Here is a 22,513-nt window from a genome sequence, read left to right on the forward strand (position 1 = left end):
TCCCTCGCTGGGTCCCGGCTGTGCCTACATTTGCGTTAAGATCTTTGAACTCTGCGAGTCCACTCAGCTTTGAAAAGCTTCCTCCCCTCCAGAGGATGTGGAGAAAAGGGAACCCTCCTACACGGTTGGTGGGAATGTAAACTGGTGAAGCCACTATGGCGAACAGAATGGAGGTTCCTCAGAAAACTAAAAATAGAATTACCATATGATCCAGCGATCCCACTCCTGGGTATATATCCAGACAGAACTATAATTCAAAAAGATACATGCACCCCTATGTTCATAGCAGCACTATTCACAATAGCCAAGACATGGAAACAACCTACGTGTCCATTGACAGATGAATGGATAAAGATGTGGTACATATACATAATGAAATACTACTCAGGCATAAAAGAGAACAAAATAATGCCATTTGCAGCAACATGGATGCAACTAGAGATTAGCATACTAAATGAAGTAAGTCAGAAAGAGAAAGACGAATACCATATGATATCACTTATATGTGGAATCTAAAATATGACACAAAGGAGCCTATCTATGAAACAGAAACAAAATCAGGGACCTAGAGAATAGATTTGTGGTTGCCAAGGGGGAGGGGGCTGGGGGAGGGATGGAGTGGGAGTTTGGGGTTAGCAGATGCAAACTGTTATACATGGAATGGATAAACAACAAGGTCCTACTGTATAGCACAGAGAACTATATTCAGTATCCTATGATTATCCATAATGGAAAAGAATATTTAAAAAAGAATGTATATATTTATATATATATGTGTATACATATATATATAAAACTCAATCACTTTGCTGTACAGCAGAAATTAACACAACTTTGTAAATCAACTATACTTCAATTTAAAAGAATTAAAAATAAAAAAATAAAAAAGAGACAAGCTTCCTCCCCTCCAAGATGATCAACGATCCACCCATCTTTCCCTCTGCCACTCTTACAGTTTCATTTTATACATTTGGATCCATCTGGAATTAATTTTGATGTAAGGAGTGGGCTGTTTTTCCCCAAACAGTTAGCTTGTTGTCCCAAGACCACTTTTTACATAATTCACCTTTCCCGTGCCGATTTGAAACCCCACCTATATTTGTAAACACTCCTCGTAGATTTAGGTTGCTCTGCTTCTCCCTTTCTTCGGTCTGTACGGGACTGTTTTAATTACTGCAGGCTCATCATACAGTTTCATGTTTATCCGAGCCAATCCCCTTGCGTGACTGACCTATCTCTCTGTTTTCTGATTATTTCGGATGTTTCCTTCCCTGTTCCTACATGTTGACAGCTTTAAAAACAGCTCAGCCTGCCCTCATAGGAAAGGCTTCAGTTAAGTGCGTACAGGATCACGGAAAAGCAGTGGGAGAGAGTTTTCACTTCAGCGTTTTGCCCTTGAACATTCTGTAAATGCTCGCATTTCTTATCGAAGTGTGAAAGTCATAGGGGAAACACCCAGAACACGCCTGGAGCATGAAAGTGGGCTGTAATCGTTGACATTAGCTACATATTCACGCTTGTTCCAGAACGTTCCCACTGAGGCGGGGGCCCCACGGCTTTGCTTTACTTGAGCATGACCAGACTTGTACTCTCTGCAAGCCCTCTTGCTTTTCCAGTTTTGCAAGAATGTAAGAGCCCAGGCTGGAATTTTAAAAACTGACCCTTGGAAAGCTAAGAACTTTCCAACCAAAAACATGTTGATTAAAAAAACTCAAATACACATCTAAAGAGGACAGCAAAAGCTTTCTTCCGAGATCTGCAGCAGAGCTACTTTCCCCAGCAGCCAGAGGTAACACGGGCGTTTGGCTTTGTGGCTTTTTTTTGTTTTTAAATTAATTTATTTTTGGCTGCGTTGATCTTTGTTGCTGCGCGTGGGCTTCCTCTAGTTGTGGCGAGTGGGGGCTACTCTTTGTTGCGGTGCGCGGGCTTCTCATTGCGGTGGCTTCTCTTGCTGTGAAGCATGGGCTCCAGGTGCGCAGGCTTCAGTAGTTGTGGCGCACGGGCTTAGTTGCTCCGCGGCATGTGGGATCTTCCCGAACCAGGGATTGAACCCGTGTCCCCTGCATTGACAGGCGGATTCTTAACCACTGCGCCACCAGGAAGTCCATGTGGCTTTTTTAATTCAAGGTAAAGTATAAAGAAGAACCTCTACCGTACCCCCCTCAAAAAAGGTCCATGATCCAGATGCCAGATTTTTTTTACTACTTAAAAACATTGCATTGAAATTCACATGACATAAAATTAGCCATTTTAAAGTGCACAATTCAATGGCATTTACTAGATCACAATGTAGTGGAACCACCACCTCTATCTAGACCCAAGACCTTTTCATCACCCCAAAAAGAAACCTGTACTCATTAAGCAGTCGAACCACATTCGCCCTCCCCCAGCCCCTGACAACCACTAATCCACTTTCTGTCTCTACAGATTTCCCAATTCTGGACATTTCATATATAGAGAATCATACAATATGTGGCCTTTTGTGCCTGGCTTCTTTCACTCAACTTAATGTTTTCGAGGTTCAGCCACATGTAGCACGTATCAGCACTTCATGCCATTTTATGGCTGAATATTGAGTACTGAAAAAAAACACCTAATACGGGACTTCCCTGGTGATCCAGTGGTTAAAGACTCCTGCGTTTCCACTGCAGGGGGCACAGGTTTGATCCCTGGTCAGGGAACTAAGATCCCGCACGCCACGGAGCGGCCAAAAAAGAAAGAAAGAAAAAAAAAAGACACTCAATATGATTGTATGGTTAGAAATTGACAAAGCACAGGAAACCAAAATAAACCCTGAAGGTCCCCACCTTGCACCCCTTCCACCTGCCCTCTACCCCGTCCCTCACTCTAAGGGCAATCACTATTAAAAAAATACCTGTTCCTTCCTGAAACAAATATATCTGTATGCGTGTATTAACAATATCAATGCGGTATTATTCCTTCTTAAAATATTCAACAAAAGGGATCATAATGCATCTTTTTTGCAGCACCGTTTGTTCACTGAAAAGTGTGGCTTGGACAGAACTTACCTCTGCGAGTGAGGTTGGGGGGTGGGGGAAGGGTGGAGGATGGGCAGGGCTCTCAATAGACTTTGGTGGGGGGAGCCTTAGGCGTTTTCTGGGGGCTGGTTGCACAGGTGTGTTCCATTTGTGAAAACGCATCCAGCTGAACACTTAGGACACATGTACTTTTCAATAAAAGGTTTTAAAAATATGGCCTGGCAATCAGCACTCAGAGATCCATTTCATTCTGACAACTGCACAGTGGTCCTTTCTATGGTGTCGCATAAATCATTTAACTATATTGTTTCCAGTTTCCTCCTCCCTTTTACAAAAATGCTATAACCAGCATCCCTGGCATACCTCAGCACAGTTTGATGAGTATATTTTAAATCTTGATGGCTAGAACCACATCGCCCTCAGAAGGAAGTACAAATGTTCATGCCTATTAAGAACACCTGGGTAGAATAACCTAAGTTGCAGGGTTTTCCCTTTCAGCACTTTGAATATATCAAAAAAAAAAAAAAATAGCCAGGTGCCTGCTTCCCCGAGCCCTCGCCAGCCTGGGCATCCCTAAACTTTTGCATTATTGTTACGTTGATATGTGAATGATGAGATCACATGGCTGTTTGGCTTTGCACTTATTTTAATCATTCATGAGAGAGGTGGGGGAAGCAGTGTGGCATCCTGGTTAAGAGCCTGTCTTGGAACCCCAGGATCCAAATCTGGGCTCTACCATTTGCCAGCAGAGTGACCTTGGACTGGTTATTGACCTCTTTGGGTGATGAGTTTCCTCATCTATAAAAATGGGGAGGACCATAATAGCACTGCCCTCCCCATTTTTTTTTTTTTTTGTCTTAAATAAGTAGATATTAGGAAAATGCTTATGAGTGCTTGGCACATTGTGTTATGTTACATAAACACTTGGTAGGAAAGTAAACCCTTTGTTGGCTTTTTTTTTTTTTTAAGATTTATTGATTGATTGATTGATTGATTGCTATGTTGGGTCTTCGTTTCTGTGCTAGGGCTTTCTCTAGTTGCGGGCCACTCTTCATCGCGGTGCACGGGCTTCTCACTATCGCGGCCTCTCTTGTTGCGGAGCACAGGCTCCAGACGCGCAGGCTCAGTAGTTGTGGCTCACGGGCCTAGTTGCTCCACGGCATGTGGGATCTTCCCAGACCAGGGCTCGAACCCGTGTTCCCTGCATTAGCAGGCAGATTCCCAACCACTGCGCCACCAGGGAAGCCCGGCTTTTGTTTATTATTTTTTTCTGTGAATTTCCTATTGAGATCCTTGCCAGATTGTTCTATGTTTGTCTTTTCTTTGATATGTACAAGCTCTTTGTAAACTGAGAAAATTCATCTTGAGTCCATCATGCTTACAGTAAATGTGTTCTCCAGTTTGCTGTCTTTTGACTTTGTGGATTTTTTTTCTAAGGATTTAAGTGTTTAATATAATCAGGTTGCTTTCATCTTTTCCTCATGACCTCTGGGCTTTGAGTCCTTCTTGGAAATGCCTCCTGCTTCCAAAATGGTAAGTAAAGTTACTCCTGTTTTTATTTAAATATTTGTTGATTTCTTTTTTACATGTACATCTGTGATCCTTCTGGAAGGTATTTTGGCAGAAGGAAGCAGAGAACCCAACTTTAGTCTTTTTTTCCAAGTGGCTGCCCAGTTTTCTAAGCACTAGCTATGCCTAGAAAATCCCCTTTCTCCCCTGCTAACTTAAAATAAATAGCACCATAGTCAGAGTCTAACTTCTCAGATGTATGAATTTCTATTTCTGTACTCATTATTGTCTCACTGTTTTGTTGGTTTATTTCTTTTCTTTTTTTTAAATTAAAGTGTGTTGATTTAAAATATTGTGTGAGTTTCAGGTATACAGCAAAGTGATTCAGATAAATATATATACACACACACACACGTTTTCTTTTTTTTTTTGATTCTTTTCCATTATAGTTTATTACAAGATATTGAATATAGTGGTTGGTCTATTTCTTCAGCATAAACAAACTAAGTGATATCTCAGCTTCATAATCCATTTCACTGTCTACTAGGACTCGCTCGCCCACGTTAATTTTCATTTTCCTGAGTGTTCTGGCCATTCTCAGAGGGTAGCAGATTTTAAATAGTTTGCCTTTATAATGTCAGGACGTGGTTCGGTTAAACCAAATGCTTGTAAGTCAAGTATGGGGAATTTGGTTCATTTGAATCATTAACATCCTTTAATAACTGAGCACTTTCCCCTCAGAAATGTCAAGGTCACAGGATCCAACAGGAAAATCCATTCCAACAGCTTCTCCTCCGGGGTGGAGATTTGTTGCATCCTCACACTGGACCAAGCAGCCTCCACCCCTCTGTCTGAGCCCCCTGACCTTGAACTGAATGTGACTTCCGCACACTTGAGATGGGACTCACATGCATAGTTTTATGAGAACGGACGTGTCAGACCTGAATTTCAAACAGAGACCCATGCTGGGCTATAACAGTCTTCATCCACATCGCGTCGATGGGTAGCGTAAACAGGCTCACAAAGTGAGCTGGAGCTGGCTTACCACAAGATTTATAACCACACACAAAATGCGTTAAACCAGCCCCGTCACGGTGATGTGGCTTTTAGTGTACAACATAGTTACGGTTTTGGCTGTTAATCATTCAGTGCACAGAACTATAAGGATGAAAATAAAATCACCCCCTTTACTTTTTATTCTTTATTTTTAAATATTTATTTATTTATTTATATTTTGGCTGCGCCAGGTCTTAGTTGCGGCATGCAGGATCTTCCTTGCAGCATGCGGAATCTTTTAGTTGTGGCATGCAGGATCTAGTTCCCCAACCAGGGCTCGAACCCAGGCCTCCTCCACTGGGAGTGTGTAGTCTTACCCACTGGACCATCAGGGAAGTCCCCTCTTTACTTTTTTTTAAAAATAAATTTATTTATTTAATTTATTTATTATTTGTTTTTGGCTGCGTTGGGTCTTTGTTGCTGCACGCGGGCTTTCTCTAGTTGCGGTGAGCGGGGGCTACTCTTCGTTGCGGTGCACGGTCTTCTCACTGCGGTGGCTTCTCTTGTTGTGGAGCTCGGGCTGTAGGCGCGCGGGCTTCAGTAGTTGTGGCTCACGGGCTTAATTGCTCCACGGCATGTGGGATCTTCCCAGACCAGGGCTTGAACCCGTGTCCCCTGCACTGGCAGGCGGATTCTTAACCACTGCGCCACCAGGGAAGCCCTACCCCCTCTACTTTTTAAAAACTGTTTTTATTGAGGTGTCATTTACGCACAGTGAAATGCACACATTCTAAGTGTATAATTCGGTGAGTTTGGACAGACACGTGTACCTGTACAACCACCACCCCGGGCACGGAACATTCTACCAAACCCCCTCACAAAGACCTTCCCCCAACTGAAGCAAGCACGGTTCTGATTTTTTTCCACCACAGATTAGTTTTTCCTGTTCTAAAACTTCTTATAAATGGACTCATACAGTAATGCTACGGATTGAATGTTTGTGTCCCCCTAAAATTCATATGCTGAAATCCCAATCCTTGAGGTGATGTGTTAGGAGGTGGGGGGCCTTGGGGGTGATTAGATCATGAGGGTGGAGCCCTCCTGAATGGGATTAGTGCCGTTATAAAAGAGACCCCAGAGAGATCCCTAGCCATGTCAGGATTCAAAGAGAAGTCTGCCATCTGCAACCTGGAAGGAGGCCCTCCCCAGAACCATGCTGGCATCCTGATCTCGAATTTCCAGCCTGCAGAACTGTGAGAAATAAACTTCTGTTGTTTATAAGTCTCCGGTCTATGGCGCTCTGTTCAAGCAGCCTGAACTAAGACTAGTATGTGTATTTATTTTGTATCTGGGTTCTTCCCCTTAAAATAAAACCTTTGATAGATAAACAAGGACCTACTGTACAGCACAGGGAACTAGCTTTTAATAACCTGTAATGGAAAAGAATCTGAAAAAAAATTATATATATATATGTATAACTGAATCACTTTGCTGTACAGCTGAAACATTGTAAATCAACTATACTTCAATTTTTTTTTTAAAAACCCTTGAAATTTGTCCATATTGTTGTGGGTATCAGTATTTCATTCCTTTTTGTTATTGAGTAATATTCCATTGAGTGGATGAACCACTTCCTAGGTAACCCAAGAGAAAAGAAAACATATGGCCACCCCAAAATTTGTTACGTGAATGTTCACAGCAGCATTATTCACAACAGCCAAACAGTGGAGACAGCCCAAATGTCCATCAACTCATGGATAACTAAAATTGGTATGACATTTGGGTTGTTTCCAGATTTGGGCTATAATCAGCAAGATGCTGCTGTGAATGTTCATGTACACGTTTTTGGTAGATATAGGTTTTCATTTCTCTTGGGCAAAAATACTTAGGAGTAGATTGCCTGAGTCATGTGGCAAGGGTATGGCTAACCTTAAGAAGCTTCCAAATAGTTCCCCAGAGTGGTTGTACTATCTCTGGTTATTTTGTTTTCTTGTTTGTTTTATTTTTGGCAGCGTTGGGTCTTGGTTGCTGCCTGTGGCAAGCGGGGGCTACTCTTCGTTGCGGTGCGTGGGCTTCTCATTGCAGCGGCTTCCCTTGTTGCGGAGCACGGGCTCTAAGTGTGTGGGCTTCAGTAGTTGTGGCACGCAGGCTCAGTAGTTGTGGCGCACGGGCTTAGTTGCTCTGTGGCATGTGGGATCTTCCCGGACCAGGGATCGAACTCGTGTCCCCTGTATTGGCAGATGGATTCTTATCCACTGCGCCACCAGGGAAGTCCCCCTCTGGTTATTTTGAATGAATGAATGAATGAATTGTTCATTGTTGGAATATTCAGAGTACTTAAAAGACAAAATATGAAAAGTGAGACTCACCTTATTGCTACTCCTCCCCTAGGCTCTCTCCCCAAAAGGACAGCTTTCTTATTACTCTTTATTTACTTGTTACTGTCAGAAAAATAAATTATTCATAAACCAGCATTTACATACAAATCTTTTGTGTTTAAACAAAAATGATCTTAATATGCATTCTTCTGAATGTTTCCTTAAATTAATAAGATAGCTCAGAAATCCTTTTGCCTCGGCACATAAGAATGGCTGATAATTGATTTAACCAGTCCTGAAACCACAGGCATTGAGATCATTTCCAGATTGGACAAATTCACCTCCCTACAAACAGTGGAGGAGATTGCCCATTTCTCCACAACCTCACCATCAGTGGGTTGTTATCCAATTTTCAAATTTCTGATTGGTGAAAAACTATAATTCATTGCTTTTGATTTTAATTCTTAAAATAGGAATGGGGTCGAGCGTTGTTCTTTTCACACACTTAAGAGTCATCTTGATTTCTTTTCTCCAAACTGCCTGTCCTGGCCTTTGTATACTTTTCTGCCAGGTTGTCTTTTTCATATTATTATTCTGAATCAGCTTTTGGTAAATTAAAGAAATTAGCCCATGTGTGTTATACGTGCTGTTAATATTATTCCCAGTTTGCGGTTCATCTTTCTTTTTTTTCATTTCCTTTTCAGTGGCTAAAAGCACACACTATATTTCTAAATGAATTAAAATATACATGTTTACATTTTTATGTGTTACATACATTTTTTGAGATTATGTGGTAATCCCTACTCAGTACATTTTTTCCCCCAGAAATTTCCCTATCTTCTCATATGATAATAATTGTTCTATAGCTCGCTTTGCAAACCCAGGATACACTTCAATTAAATGGAGCCAGAAGCTTGAAAGTGAAGTCACAGGAAACGTGGTCTCATAGTGGACCCACTAAGTCTATCTAATAAGTCCTTCCTTTCCTCATCAAAATTGCAGAAGTCACAGGAGAAACGCCAAATCTTACACCGGACACTAAGATGATCCCAGGACCATGCCGTCATGCTGAGACCTACCATGCATCCTCTTGCTGTTCCATGGCCATCAGGGCTCGACAAGAGCCAGGACCCAAAGGACCTGTGACAGTCCCACCTGATGCTTAACTGAGAAGGACAGATGCGCTGTGTAGACCCAGGACTTCCGGGGCCACTTTTACAGGCCTGGACGTACCAGGTGGTGTTAGCACAGACCAGCACAGCTCTCTGATCTCAGTCACTCATTCTGTCGCAAAAAGTACAAATCTCTAAGCACAATGGGTAGAAAAAGTCACTGCATTATCTGTGGAGGAATGAGTTCATCCAATCACACTGGCTAATGTTTGGATTGAATCATGTCTCTGTTTGCATGCTTTTAAATGTCTGTGGTGTTGTATTTTTTAATGTGAGGAAATATAAAAAAGTAAATTTTTTAAAGTATGTAGCATGCCACCACTCAAGTAGCACCACCAAACTGATTATTTTGTTAAAGTAACAGAGGTTCACTGGTGTTCTGTGAAAATTAGTTGTAATCACCAAATATCGATAAAAACTCCAGAAAGTTGGCATCAGTTTAAACAAATACGCTCTATGAAGCTGGCTTTCCCTAATATGGTTGCCAGGAGGGAGTATGTACAATGTGTAAGAAGGTTTGCTCATCAGGTGAACAATGCTCTCTTGTTTCGATTTGCACTGATTGCAGCTTGAGTGCAGTAAGCTTACTTTTCACATAATTTATCAGTTGTTTGTAATATCTTCCCAGTGAATTGCCTGTTGATACGCTTTGCCCATTTTTCTATAAGGGTGTTCATCTTTTGCTCATTAACTTGAACCAGCTCTTACTAGAGTTAAAAAGTTAGCTCTTTACTATGATATATATTAGAAACATTTTGCAAGTGTATCATCTGTCTTTTTTTTAACAGTAACATCTGTCACAGGGTGATTTTTAATTTTTATGTTGACAAATGAATTAATTTCTTCCTTGGTTTGGCCCTTAGGGTTTGTATCCTGCTTAGAAAGATCTTTCTCACGCCAGAACGATGGACAAATTCGCCTGTGTTTTCTTCTACAACTTTTATCATTTTAGTTTTTTGTGTTTCATTCTTTGACACATCTGGAATTTATATTTTATAAGAATAACTAGCCTCTCTTCCCACTGCTGCCACAACACCAGCTGTTCAGTCATCTCTCTTTTCCCACTGATTTGCAAAACCACCAAACAAAGTTTCCCAAATCTATGTGTCTATTCCTGGATTTGCTGGTCTGTTCTACTGCACTATCTGTTACTGTGGATTCATAACATATTTTTATAATATCTTTAACAACCCGCAAGGCTCATCCTCTTTCCTGGTCTGTTTTAGAATTTTCTTGGCTACTCCAGCTGTGAGAATGTTAAGACTGTTCACCCTGCAATTACCGGAAATGCTCAAATTTAACAGATCTTAAGGCCTGGAAGAAGAGTGGTATATTTTTGTTTCAGTGTTGAATTTTTAACACTATTTAACAAGTGCTCACATTCCTTCCCATAAACAGAGGGTATTAGGAGAACACCTCAAATTTACAATAAGCACAGCCATCATCTGTCATGCCAGATTATGCTGGTAAAATCTGTTCCAGGTTCACTCATCATTATCACAGTGAAAGTGGAGCATACTGGCGGCAGATGGGCTGGAGAAGTTTCTGCCATGTGGTCCCCTGCTTCTACAATTTTGCAGAAAGGGCTGGGATTTCAAAATCAAGGGAGCATGGGACTTCCCTGGGGGTTCAGTGGTTAGGAATCCGTCTTCCAAAGCAGGAGATGTGGGTTTGATCCCTGGTCGGAGAAGTAAGATCCCACACGCCACAGGGCAACTAAGCCCGCCCGCCACAACTACTCAGCACGTGAGCCACAACTAGAGAGCCCGCATGCCGCAACTACTGAGCCTGAGTGCTGCAGTGGAGGATCCCGCATGCCACAGTGAAGATCCCCTGTGCTGCAACTAAGACCGACGCAGCCAAAAACAAAACAAAACAAAAAAATCAAGGGAGCATGATGGAAAACAGTATGGCAGTTCCTCAAAAAATTAAAAATAGAATTACTATATGATCCAGCAATTCCACTTCTGGGTACATACATGAGAGAATTGAAAGCAGGGAGTGAAAGAGATATTTATACGCCCATGTTGATAGCAGCACTATTTGCAACACCCAAAAGGTGGAAGCAACCCAAGTGTCCATCAGTGGATGAACGGATAAACAAAATGTGGTACACACATACAATGGGATATTATTCGGGAAGAACATTCTTCTTCTTTTTTAAAAGGAAGAAAATTCTGACACATGCTATGACAGAGATGAACCTTGAGGACATTATTCTAGGTGATACAAGCCAGTCATAAAAAGTGATTCCACTTACATGGTGGTTGTTGAACGCTGGAGGGAGGATGCAATGGAGAGTTATTGTTATTGGTTTGAGTTTCAGTTTTACAAGATGAAAAGATTCTGTGGCTGGATGGGGGTGATGACTGCACAACCACGGGAATGTACTTAATGCCACCGGACTGTACACTTAAAACAAACGGTTCAACTGCTACATTTTATGTTATGTGTATTTTACCACAATTTTTTTAAAAAGCAGCACAAAGCTACCAATTCACCTACCCATGGCACATTTAACACAATGTCAAATACATGTTCATATCTCAAAGGAATCTTTATTCCAAAACCTCTAGAAAAACAAGTTATCTTGGCAACCTTAGTCAATGCGCTTTAGGTTATAGAACACAAATATTGGGGAGGAAAAAAAATGGCCTGTCATCCCGCCTCTCAGAAAACAGCCCTACTGGTATTTCACAGAAGTAAAAAGAATTCACGGGCAAGGCCAAAAACGCAAAAGGTACAAAAAAGGAACAAAGTGAAAAAGAAATTCTTCTCTTCCTCTCACCTTCTCATCCCTCTCCCCAAAGACACCCCCCGTTTAAAATATTTCTTAGTTATGGTGCTTATCATAAAGGATTTTAAAGACCCAACAGCCTTACCCATTACTGTAGAGTCTCTCACCTTGGGAGGACTCTGTGAAGTTGATGATAAGCCCCATTTTACAGATAAAGAAATGAAGGGGAAGGGACCTGCCCAAGGTCACACAGTCAGAGAGTGGAGCTGGGATTCAAACTCAAGCAGGTTGTCTCCCTTACCCACTCCCCTAGGCTGTGTCTCCCCCAGGCCCATCCTGTGGCCTGCCCTCTAGGGTCTCTCCAAGGCTTTACTCTGAGCTGGAGGACCAAAGATGTGTCCTGAACCTCTCTAGGAGTCATTCAGTATCTATTTTGTCCTCTCTGCATCCCTCTTGAAAACCGGTCCCTCCCTTCTTCCACTGATATCTGGAGGGGCTGGCTGTCTATCAAAGGGCCTACACCCACTGTCACAGGGACATGTGACCCAGGCTGGCCCATCAGGGCACTATGTTCCCATAGCCACTCTGGTTTGGAGCTAGACATGTTATCCGGCGGGGGGTGGGGGGGGCCTATCAGAAGTCTTCCCTGGGACAGAAACTGGAACCATCGGAAAACACACCCATTTTTACTGGGAGCTTTCAGGATCAAATAGCTTTACACTGCTGGCAGCTACCTTTGTCGCCATGGAGAGGCTGGCCTGAGAAGGAAACCAACACACAGAAAAGAGCTTAGAGTGGCAGGGGAGCCAGATTCCTGAGACTTCCCTTTGAGCAGCTGGATACAAACATACCTGAAGCCATTGACCCTGACACTAGGCAGCCAGATGGTGAAAAATGGAACATTCTCTAAGATATATTAGGTGAAAAAACAAGGTCCAGAAAAATGTGCATAGTATTCTTACATTTGAGTGAAAAAGAGGATGAAAATATATCTGCATATAAATGCTGTAAACCTTTTATCTACATAGAGCATCTCTGGAAGGATACAAAAGAAACCACTAAACTCTGGAATCTAGGGTGGATGGGTGATTTAGTTTTCACTGGACTCCTTTTCGTAGTTTCATTAATCAGGAAAATGTCAGGCGTGAAATAAGCTAATTCAGATTGCTGGGGGAGGAGAGGATAGGCAAAGGCAAAAGAAAGAAAAGAAAAAGTAAGGTATTTATTGATTCATGTAACCCAAAAGTCCAAGAGTCTGGCTTTCAGGCATGGCTGAAGCCAGGCTCTCACTTAATACAAACAGTATTCTCTCTTTCTCTCTTCTGCGTCTGCTTTCCTCTATATTGCCTTGGGTTCAGAAAGTCTACCCCCTCTGACCTCACCTCCTATTTCCCCTCCTGCTCACTCCACTCCAGCTGCACTGGCCTCCCCGACACAAGAAATACTCCTGCCTCAGGGCCTTTGCACTTCCTGATACATGGTGGCAAGATGGCCTCCATCATCATCTACTGGTCTTTTACATCTCGTAGTTTACATTCTACTAGTAGGGAACTCCAGAAGAGAGTGGAAGGACGTAAAAACAAATCAGCTCGGTGGGCTGAATTGCATGCTGTTTTCCCAACGGTGGTGGAAGAATTAAAGTGGTAAAATCCGTTTTGGTTTTTACTGACTCATGAGTGATGGTCAATGGCCTGGCCATTGGAGACCTGGCCTATTAAAGGGATGCCCAGGGGCTTCCCTGGTGGCTCAGTGGTTGAGAATCCGCCTGCCAATGCAGCGGACACGGGTTTGAGCCCTGGTCTGGGAAGATCCCATGTGCCACGGAGCAACTAAGCCCGTGCGCCACAACTGCTGAGCCTGCGCTCTGGAGCCCACAAGCCACAACTACTGAGTCCATGTGCCACAACTACTGAGTCCACCTGCCACAACTACTACTGAAGCCCACGCACCTAGAGCCTGTGCTCCACAACAAGAGAAGCCACCACAACGAGAAGCCCACGCGCCGCAACGAAGAGTAGCCCCCACTCAACGCAACTGGAGAAAGCCCATGCGCAGCAACGAAGACCCAAAACAGCCAAAAATAAATAAATAAATAAATAAAGGGATGCCTGTATGGGGCACAGCCCTGTGGAAATCACTAGGGGAATTTAGGAGGTGCGTTAGAGTAGGACATGTCGGTGCCTTTCAGAACTCCCAGGTTTGGAAGGTGACTGGAATCCACAAGCAGATATCCGCATGTGGTCCCTTGAGTCGGTCACCTGGGGCCATGGAATGAGTGGCTATGGGGGCACTGCAGCAATACAGAGAGGGGCTGAAGCCAGACACAGTCCTCTTGCACCCTCTGAGGCACAAAATGCCAGCAAGAACTGCTGGATCTGCCAATGAGAGACAGAGACTGCACATGGCTGTGTGGCAAACCCTCTGGTGGGAAGGCTTGATCGTACATAGCTGGCCCGTGAGGCTGACGCCGCTAGCCCGGGGGGGGCGGGGCTCCAAAGGGAGGTTGATGGAAGTGGACGCTGATTCCAGACTGGGCTTTTCTCACTCAGTGGAAGATGCAAGTGCCCAGAGTCCTATAAAAGAGCCAGAAGATACTGGACCAGTTTGGACGGCGGAGCATCACTTCTTCAGATCAAGGATTACACTTTATAGCCCGTGTGTCCAACCACGAGCAGAGAAATCTCCTCCTCAGAGTTAACAGCTGGATGGAGAACTGGAACGGGGAAGGGAGCCTGTGAGCATCTTAGCTGGATCATGACCCTCCCCTCTCCTGACTCACTCGGACTAAAGCCGAAGTCCATCCTTACTGAGTCGTCTCCTCGCTTCTTCCTTGTTTCCCTCCACTGCAGCCACGCCGGCCTCCTCACTTTTTCTCAGGCCAGGCACCCTCGTGCCTCCTTTCACACCGACTTCCCTCTGCTTGGGATGCCTTTCCAACAGCCAGCGGTCTGTCTTACCCTTCACCTCCTTCAGGTCTGTTCAGACGTCACCTCCTAAGAGAGGCGCTCCCTGACCACCGTGTAAAGCAGACAACTCTCTCTGCTCTCTCGCATACACTCACCTCGACCCTCTCCTGCTTTATAGCCTGTCACAGTACTCACCGACCCTTACCCGCCGTCATATAGCTATGCATGGCCCACCTCCCTGCTGGAATGTCAGCTCCAGGAGGGTAGGGCTGTGTCTTGTTCCTGGCTGTCCCATGGTAGATGCTCGATAAATTCTGGCTAAACAGAAGCATGCATGGATGAGCAAACTTTACCTTCAGGCCCTCCTGGTGCTGTGCAAGCCTCTCCTCAGCACCGCGCGCCTTGCCCCGGAGGCCCCCTGTGGCCAGGCCTTGCTCTGAGGCCCACCCCTGAACAGAATGCTGCCGCGTCCAAGAGGCGGTCTGAGGGGTCTCCTTGGACAGCTGACTTCCCCTGTACCCCACGGAGCCCCATCCCTGGATCTCCTCCCACTTCCGGCCATGTTCCCCCACTTCCAGCCTTTCCTGACAGACTGGGTGCAACTGGAGGGGAGTGGCTGGTCGAGGGAGGTACATAAAGATCTTGGCCAAACGTGGCTTTTCCCATAGAGGGGCAGACAAAAGGACCCAATCAATTAACCTCTGACCTGGGTTTTTATGTGTGCACACTCCAGTGCCTAATTAGCTCCCCCGTCCTCAAAGTCCCGCTTCCCCTTTGGTCTCTTGTGCATCAGGTGATTCTGATGCAGTGGCCACCCTGATTCAGGCGTCCCAGGCAGGGGAGGGGCTTGGGCAGGAGGAAACTTAACTCGATTTTTTGTTGAAAAACCTCAGCTTCTGTCTGAGGGGAAGCTGCTTTTAAAAATAAACTCGCCTTCTCAGGTTAATTCACAACACCAGGTATCTGTTCTAGAAACTTCTAAACAACACAGACTCTCTGGGGAAGGCTTTCACGTTGGTGGCAGGCCATGTAGCAATGAGAGACATCTTGATGGCTTCTTCTCTCACAGGAAATTGACGACCCTTGCAGCTTGAACCCCAGGTCTGCAACAGCTGGGCTGGGTGTCTAGGACAGTGTGTATTGTTCAGCGGGGGGAACCCTTTTCTCAAATTAAACAGTCCACACCACTGGCACCTATAAGAGACTCAACAGATACTTAGTTTGCTAAACTTTATTTTATAGCATATACATTTACATTTACTAATCATAATGTCAATTTGTTAACACAACGAAGCCCTAATGGACCTGATTCTGAAATCAGGAGCTGGAGAGCTGGAGGCTTTCGTCACCTTGAAAGGCCAATTCACTCCTCTGTTTTGTTTTGCTCAGACCCGAGGAAAACCGTGATGCACACAGGTGAAGAGCTACAAACGGAAACCATCTCCTTTCCTCCTGCCTCCTCAGACTCATCCAGGCTTTTGAAATGAATCGTCAACAAGAAATCTGTTTTCAAAGTCGAATCACCAACAACATCTAACAACTGTTCACATTCTTTATCACAAAAACTGAAGCCAGAAGAGAGACCCTAAAACTCTCTCTGATAGAATATGAATTACTGCGTGCCGTATTGATACATCTGCCATCACACAGCTGAGTATCACAGCAGGACAGGAGTATGTGAATTACAAAGGGAAACTTCTTTCAGAGTGTTCTATGACAGGCCACGCGCAGGACCAACTTCTCCCACTTGGAACTTTTCCTATCAGTCACATTTACAAGAAATTCAACTATATGCAAATAGGTGGTGGAATCAACGAATTGGATACCTGTACCAAGACAAGCTAGCTGATGAACACAAGGTAATATTTTGATAGTCTCTGATGTGACTTGTTTGGCTTATGACACATTCAAGTAGTCATCTTTCAGTTGTTTTTTTTTTTTTAAATACCTGAAAAAATAGATTCGGATTACTTCTTTAAGCACAGCTTGGGCTTCCCCGGGATACAATCTGGAAACCACTGAGCTCAGGTAACCCGCCCCTCCCCCGACTCCTGCACACCCAGGAGACATGGCATTCTGGTCTATTCAGAGGGCAGAAATTAACAGCCAATTTTTAAAGCATATTTTTCTCTCTCTTCCTAGAATGTGAGATTTGGTCTTCAGCCTCAAAAAGAGTTTGGGGGTATTGGATGGAATTAGAGCCAGGGAGCCAGGAATGCCAGAGTCCTTTCCCATCCATTGCTCCTCTTGCCTACACGCTTCCTGCAAGGGTTTCACCCCAAATGGGAATCCAAGTACCATTTTTATTAACAGGACCGAAAACCAAACACTTCAAGGCCTAAGTGGACAGTCTTTTTCCCCCAAACCGATGCTTGGAACCTTAACATCCACTGGTTAGAGAACTGGAGGATGGATATTGTAGACCAGTAGCAGCAAGGAAGTCAGGTCTGCAGCAAAGATCTTGGCTTAACCTACCCGGTGGTCGAAGCAGAGAAAGGGAAGAAGGGAGCGAACGGCTGCCCCGCCCTTTACAATGCCAGGCCCTGCAGAGGTTGGCTGATCATCCAGAAAAGGAAGCAGGGGATGGGGGAGAAAGGCCACATAACAGTGACCTTGCCCATGTGCCAAGGTGAACGTTTTAGAGCTTTCCCAATCTGCTTAGTGACTCTCCAACCTCTGAAGGTGAGTCTAGGAAGAGGTGAAAAAGCAGGCCTGGCAGAGGTAAAGCATAGGGGTATGCCTCCTTACCCTAATTCCTCCCACCTAAATCTCACATACCATTTACCTCTGAGAGCTGGATCTCTATGAACTGGGTGGGTCCCTAAAACCGTCAAAAGTCAACGACAAGGGAAACTTTGTTCCCCACTTGGAACTTCTTCCTTGGTCTTCTTTCAACTGCTCAGATGCAGATGGAAATCAAAGTTTTCTGGGTTCTGTGGATAAATTAGAACAGCTCAAGAGGGGAAGCAGAGAGAAGTGTCACTGGAAAGTTTTTTCACTTCCTTGGAACTTCTAAGCCCTTGAACATTTCCATCTCCCAAACAGGCCTCCAGAAAACTCCACCCTCAAAGCCACCTACTCTGACAAACAATATAACCCCAAATTATTCAGTTCTTACTGAGGGAGAGGGATCAGATGAGTGTCAGATGACCGGAGAATACCACAGAGACACTCACCAACAAAAGACAGGTCAGTGGGTTTGCTCTGCCAACTCCTGTCCCCACAGGTGTCCCCAATGTTGGCCTTCAGGGGCTCCTAGGAAGGGGATCAGGGCTCTCAGCCTCTAAAACCTCAACTAGTGTGTCACTCACTACCTCCACTGCACTGGGGTCCTCCTCAGCGACCATTTGACCCTCTGTCCCCTCGGGTTCCTCTGTCCCCACCTGCCCCTGTTGCTCCTCCCCCTTCATCCACTTGTTGACACAACCCAAATGACTTCTGTTGTCATTCTCACCACTGGAGGCATGAGGAGAGCCTTGTGGCTTGGCCTTTGGACCCTGGGAGGTTGAGGCCGGTGACTCAGCGGGCTGTGGGCTCCGAAGGGCCTCCTGATACAATGCATCCCTTCTCGAGCCTTGCCCTGTCTTTGGAATCTCTGGCTTCTTCCTGGTGTTTTCCGAATCCACAAGGACATAAGAGACAGGGCCCAAGCTCACCTTCTTTTTCTTCCTCATGGGAGCAGGGCTCTTTGCCGAGGCCCAGCCCATGGCCTTCTTCTTTGGTGGGCCCTCTGGACCACCATCTTGGTCTGACTCAGAGGCGACTCCAGGGCTCGCAGCTTCTGCCTGGGCATCGTGGGGCGGGTTGCTGGGAGACTTCCAGGCACATTTCGCTAGGGCCTTCTTCAAAGCTGACCCCTCCTGCTTCACACAGGGCTTTTTGTTGCTCCTGATATATTCTGACATCTCCATATTTTCAGCATCATCAGCTTCAAGATCCTCCAAGAAGGCCGAGCTGTGGGAATGGTTGCCTCTGGATTTCTTCCAGGGCACTGGTTCCTGCTTGGGAGTTTTTTTCTGCTTCTTTCTCCTGGGGCGAGTCTTAGCTCCAGCCTTCTGAACCAGAGGTTCAAGAGGGTCACCCTCATCTTCCACGTCATTCCAGCCGTCCAGGTTCTCCATCTTCAAGGCAGAGCCCACCTCTGCAGCCCACCCTGGCTCCTTCTTGACCTTCCTCGCTGTTGCCAAAGCCAAGGATGCCACTGCTTGGGCCTCAGCAACCCCTTGAGCCCTAGCTTCCTCCCGGCTGCGGATCTCGCCATCCATGTAGAAGATGATTTGCACCACCGCCCCCAGAAGCACCCCCAAAGCTTCTGCCCAGTTCTCTGGGGGCTGATTCTGGTTCTGGGGTGGTGGGCACTGGTTGAGCTGAAGCAGGCGGACCACATCCTCCCAGGTGCGCCCCTCTGCATCCAAGAATTCACTCAGGTTTTTTAAAAACTCAGCATCCTGGGTGGGGTCCCTACAGACCACTCTCCAGATGCCCCCCCTTCCTGGGAATTCCCGGGGTATGGCCCTCGGATTCACACCCTCGCCCACCTCAATGAGGGCAGCTTTGGCATTCTCTTCCCTCAAAAAAATCTTGTTGAGCACAGAGTACGGGCCCAGCGGGGAGAGGACCCCATTCAAGGTCTCCTCAATTTCCACTTGGCCACAGTCCTCCGGGATGCCTGTGACCAACAGGCACCTGTGGATGTCCACCTCCATCCCCCGGCACCAGTCCTCCAAAAGGTTCACCGTCATGGTCGTGGACACCTGGCAGCTCGATTCCCACGTGTACTGAAGAGTCTACGACGTGGACCGGGACTGCAGCGGTCCCTAAACAGCAATCCTGTAAGGTGACAGGAGAGGGAGGTCAAATTCCCGGGAACACGGCCAGGCTCAGAGTTCTCAGCTGCCCCCTCCAAGGCTGGCCTGCAGGAGGCCTCGCGCTTTCCCAAGGCCTTCCTCCCCAAACCGGGCCCCGGGTGCTCACGCGGTGTCCTGGAATCGCCGAAAACCGCGAGCGGCCCCTCCCCGGGGCCTGGCTCTCGGCCAGCCCGTCAGGGATGCGGCAGCCCCGCCTCTGACCGCCCAGACGGGCCAAGGAGAGGCCGCCGGGATGCAGCCGCTTACCAGGTGCCAGCTCGGGCCACGCCGGCACGGATGCTCTGGGCCAAGTGCCCGAGACGCCAGCGTCCGCCCCCGCTCGGACAGGGCGCGTCAGGTGGCGTCTCGCCTGGGTCCAGGCAGCTGCGCTGAGCCGAGGCCGGCGTCCCAGAGCGCGCTTGCGCACTTGCTCTCGCGTAGTGCCCGCGGTCTCCATGGCAACCGATGGTTGCAAGCTAGCGCGTGGGCTGTGCAGTTGGGCCTGGGAAATCGCGTGGGAGTGCGACTGTTCACCTATTCACCGAGCCCGAGGTCTGCATGTTCTCCGATTGCCCTCCCGGACCCGGTCTTTCCACCTTTCTCTACTCAACATGGGCCTCCGGGACGGGGGTAGGGGGTGCTGACTTCTATGGCTGCACCAACTACCCCTCTTACCCTCAGCCTTCCTGTTGGGTTGAGCCAACAAGACTCCTAGGAGACAACAGAAAGCAGAGGGCGAGAGGAAACAGCGGCTTCAATCCCCATGGGTTCCCCTAATAAAAGCCACAGCTCTTGTTGAGAGCCTTCTAGGTTAGCTACAGTTCCTTGTTCCAGAAATTTCCAGAAGTTTCTAGAAACTTCTCGATTTTCCACCCCCTTCAAGCCTGGGGATAGTGCCTCACCTTTCCTTGCTGGTTTCCTCAACTCACTGCCTACAGGTAACACCTTTGTTAATAGTTAATGAAACAGTCCTCAGTGACTCAGTTTGAGTTGCCATGTTTCCTGTCAGGCCCTCACTGATACATCTATCAATGTGGCTTCCTAACTGTGCGATCTTAAACAAGAAATTTGAGCTCTCTGAGCTCCTTCCTCTTCTTCACAATAGGAATACCAAGAAAAACTTTCCTGATCTGGAAATTTTGAAGATTAGGGGAGATCACATATGAAAAATGCAGTGGGCCTGGGTATTCAACCAAAATCTGTTGTTTGGGTTCCATTTTGGAATTGGCCTTTGCAAGACCAAATAGCCAGATATCCATTTCACTTTCCTCTCTGATATCCCTGAACTTGGGCATGATCAATATTCGTGTGATTGATTGCCCGAGTTGCCATCATATTTTAGACATCATTCAAATTACTAAATCTGAATATTCACATTCCAATAAAGACAAACACTCTAGCTATAACTAAAGTTTTATTGTTTTTAATTCATTTATTTTATTTTTGGCTGTGTTGGGTCTTCGTTGCGGTGCACAGGCTTCTCATTGCGGTAGCTTCTCTTGTTGCGGAGCACGGGCTCTAGGTGCGTGCGCTTCAGTGGTTGTGGCACGCAGACTCAGTAGTTATGGCTCGAGGGCTCTAGAGCGCAGGCTCAGTAGTTGTGGCACACGGGCTTAGTTGCTCCACGGCATGTGGGATCTTCCCGGACCAGGGCTCGAACCCGTGTCCCCTGCATTGGCAGGTGGATTCTTAACCACTGCACCACCAGGGAAGCCCATAACTAGAGTTTTAAAATCTCAAGTGTTTAACATGTTGAAATTCTATGAATCAGCTGAAGAATGAATGTATATCACTATGCAGTGGTTTTAAAACGTTGCCATAAATTCTTTAACACTACTTCTATGGAGAAGTGGGGATCTATGTCCCCTCTTCTCGAATCTGAGCAGACTTGTAACTGCATTAACCAATAGAAAGTGTGGTAGAAAGGAAATGATTGAACCAATAGTATCATGGAAGGGAAGCTACGTGACTCCTCAGGCTAGGAGGAGGCCATGCAACTTCTTCCCTGTTCATTGGGACAATCTCATTCTTGTATCTTTGAGCATCCAGGTAAGAAGTTCAACTATCCTCTGACTGCCATGCTGTGAGGAAGCCCAAGCCACACGGGGAAGTCACATGTGTGTGCTCCAGTCGACGATTCCCAGCTGAGCCCAGCCTTCAAGTGAGCCCACCAGACATGGGAGTAAAGAAACTTGTAGATGATTCTACCCCCCAACCACTTGAGTCACTCCCTAACCACTTACATCATCCCAGTTGAGGGCTAGACATGGCATAGCAAAAACAAACCATCACTGCTTTACCCTGTGTAAATTCCTGACCCATAGAATCAGTGCGTATAACAAACAGTTCTATGCCCCTAAGTTTGGGGATGGCTTATTATGCAGCAAGTGATAACAGGAAGATATTGCAAAAGTAGAGTGCGTCTAGGATTGGTGATGATTGACATTACTTCCAAAGACACAGAGAGCAACGATCTTTGGTCCCTGAAAAGATTCCCCAAAGTAGCTTTTTCTGGCAGTGCACCAAGTTTCACCTCATGGGTTTGTTTCAATGATATACCATCGTTACTATCAACAAGATCCTCTGGTTTCTCAGATGATGAGACGATAAATCTTCTACTTTAGTCAGTTACTTTTAGCAAGGAAGGAAAGGTTGATAGTTTGGTGAGTGTCACCATCAGCTGAGCTGGTCAAATATGTCTTGTTTCTTCTTCAGCCATTTAGTATCATAAAGCAGAGTAGCCAGAAGAGCAAGTTGTAGCTGACTTTGCTACAAGATTATACTGCCAAACTTAAAAAAAATTGGGTACTAAATTTAAAAAATTAAATTGTAATAAAAAGTTTTGAATTTGATAGGATTTCAGATTTGTTCTTATATTCCCTAAAGTTCATTCTATGATGGTGATTTTTGCCTGTGACCAAATACTCAGCATTCAATGTTTTATTTTAAAAAATGTGTATTTGGGGGTTTCCCTGGTGGCACAGTGGTTAAGAATCCACCTGCCAATGAGGGGAGGCGGGTTTCATCCC

The 22,513-nt window shown here is 45.7% G+C and overlaps 1 protein-coding gene and 1 long non-coding RNA gene across 3 annotated transcripts; one reads left to right on the forward strand and one right to left on the reverse strand.

The window, feature by feature from the left end:
• The first annotated feature begins 1,531 nt into the window (after nucleotides 1-1,531).
• On the forward strand, nucleotides 1,532-9,945 carry LOC132353096 (uncharacterized). The gene is made up of 2 exons (XR_009498954.1): nucleotides 1,532-1,789; nucleotides 8,825-9,945. It is a non-coding gene; the product is annotated as an uncharacterized LOC132353096 (long non-coding RNA).
• Nucleotides 9,946-17,800: 7,855 nt separating this feature from the next.
• Nucleotides 17,801-19,907, reverse strand: PNMA8A (PNMA family member 8A). Of its 2 annotated transcripts, none has more exons than XM_059904001.1 (2): nucleotides 19,752-19,907; nucleotides 17,801-19,467 (listed from the first exon to the last, which is right to left on the reverse strand). In XM_059904001.1, the coding sequence occupies exon 2, from the start codon at nucleotides 19,377-19,379 to the stop codon at nucleotides 17,883-17,885; it is 1,497 nt and encodes a 498-aa protein (XP_059759984.1). In that variant the 5' UTR covers nucleotides 19,380-19,467; nucleotides 19,752-19,907; the 3' UTR covers nucleotides 17,801-17,882. The 2 variants fall into 2 exon arrangements, with proteins under 2 accessions (XP_059759984.1, XP_059759985.1); XM_059904002.1 differs by having other exon boundaries at nucleotides 19,612-19,907.
• Between the last annotated feature and the right edge of the window lie 2,606 nt (nucleotides 19,908-22,513).

This window comes from Balaenoptera ricei, chromosome 19, assembly GCF_028023285.1.
Source record: "Balaenoptera ricei isolate mBalRic1 chromosome 19, mBalRic1.hap2, whole genome shotgun sequence".
Taxonomy (NCBI): domain Eukaryota; kingdom Metazoa; phylum Chordata; class Mammalia; order Artiodactyla; family Balaenopteridae; genus Balaenoptera; species Balaenoptera ricei.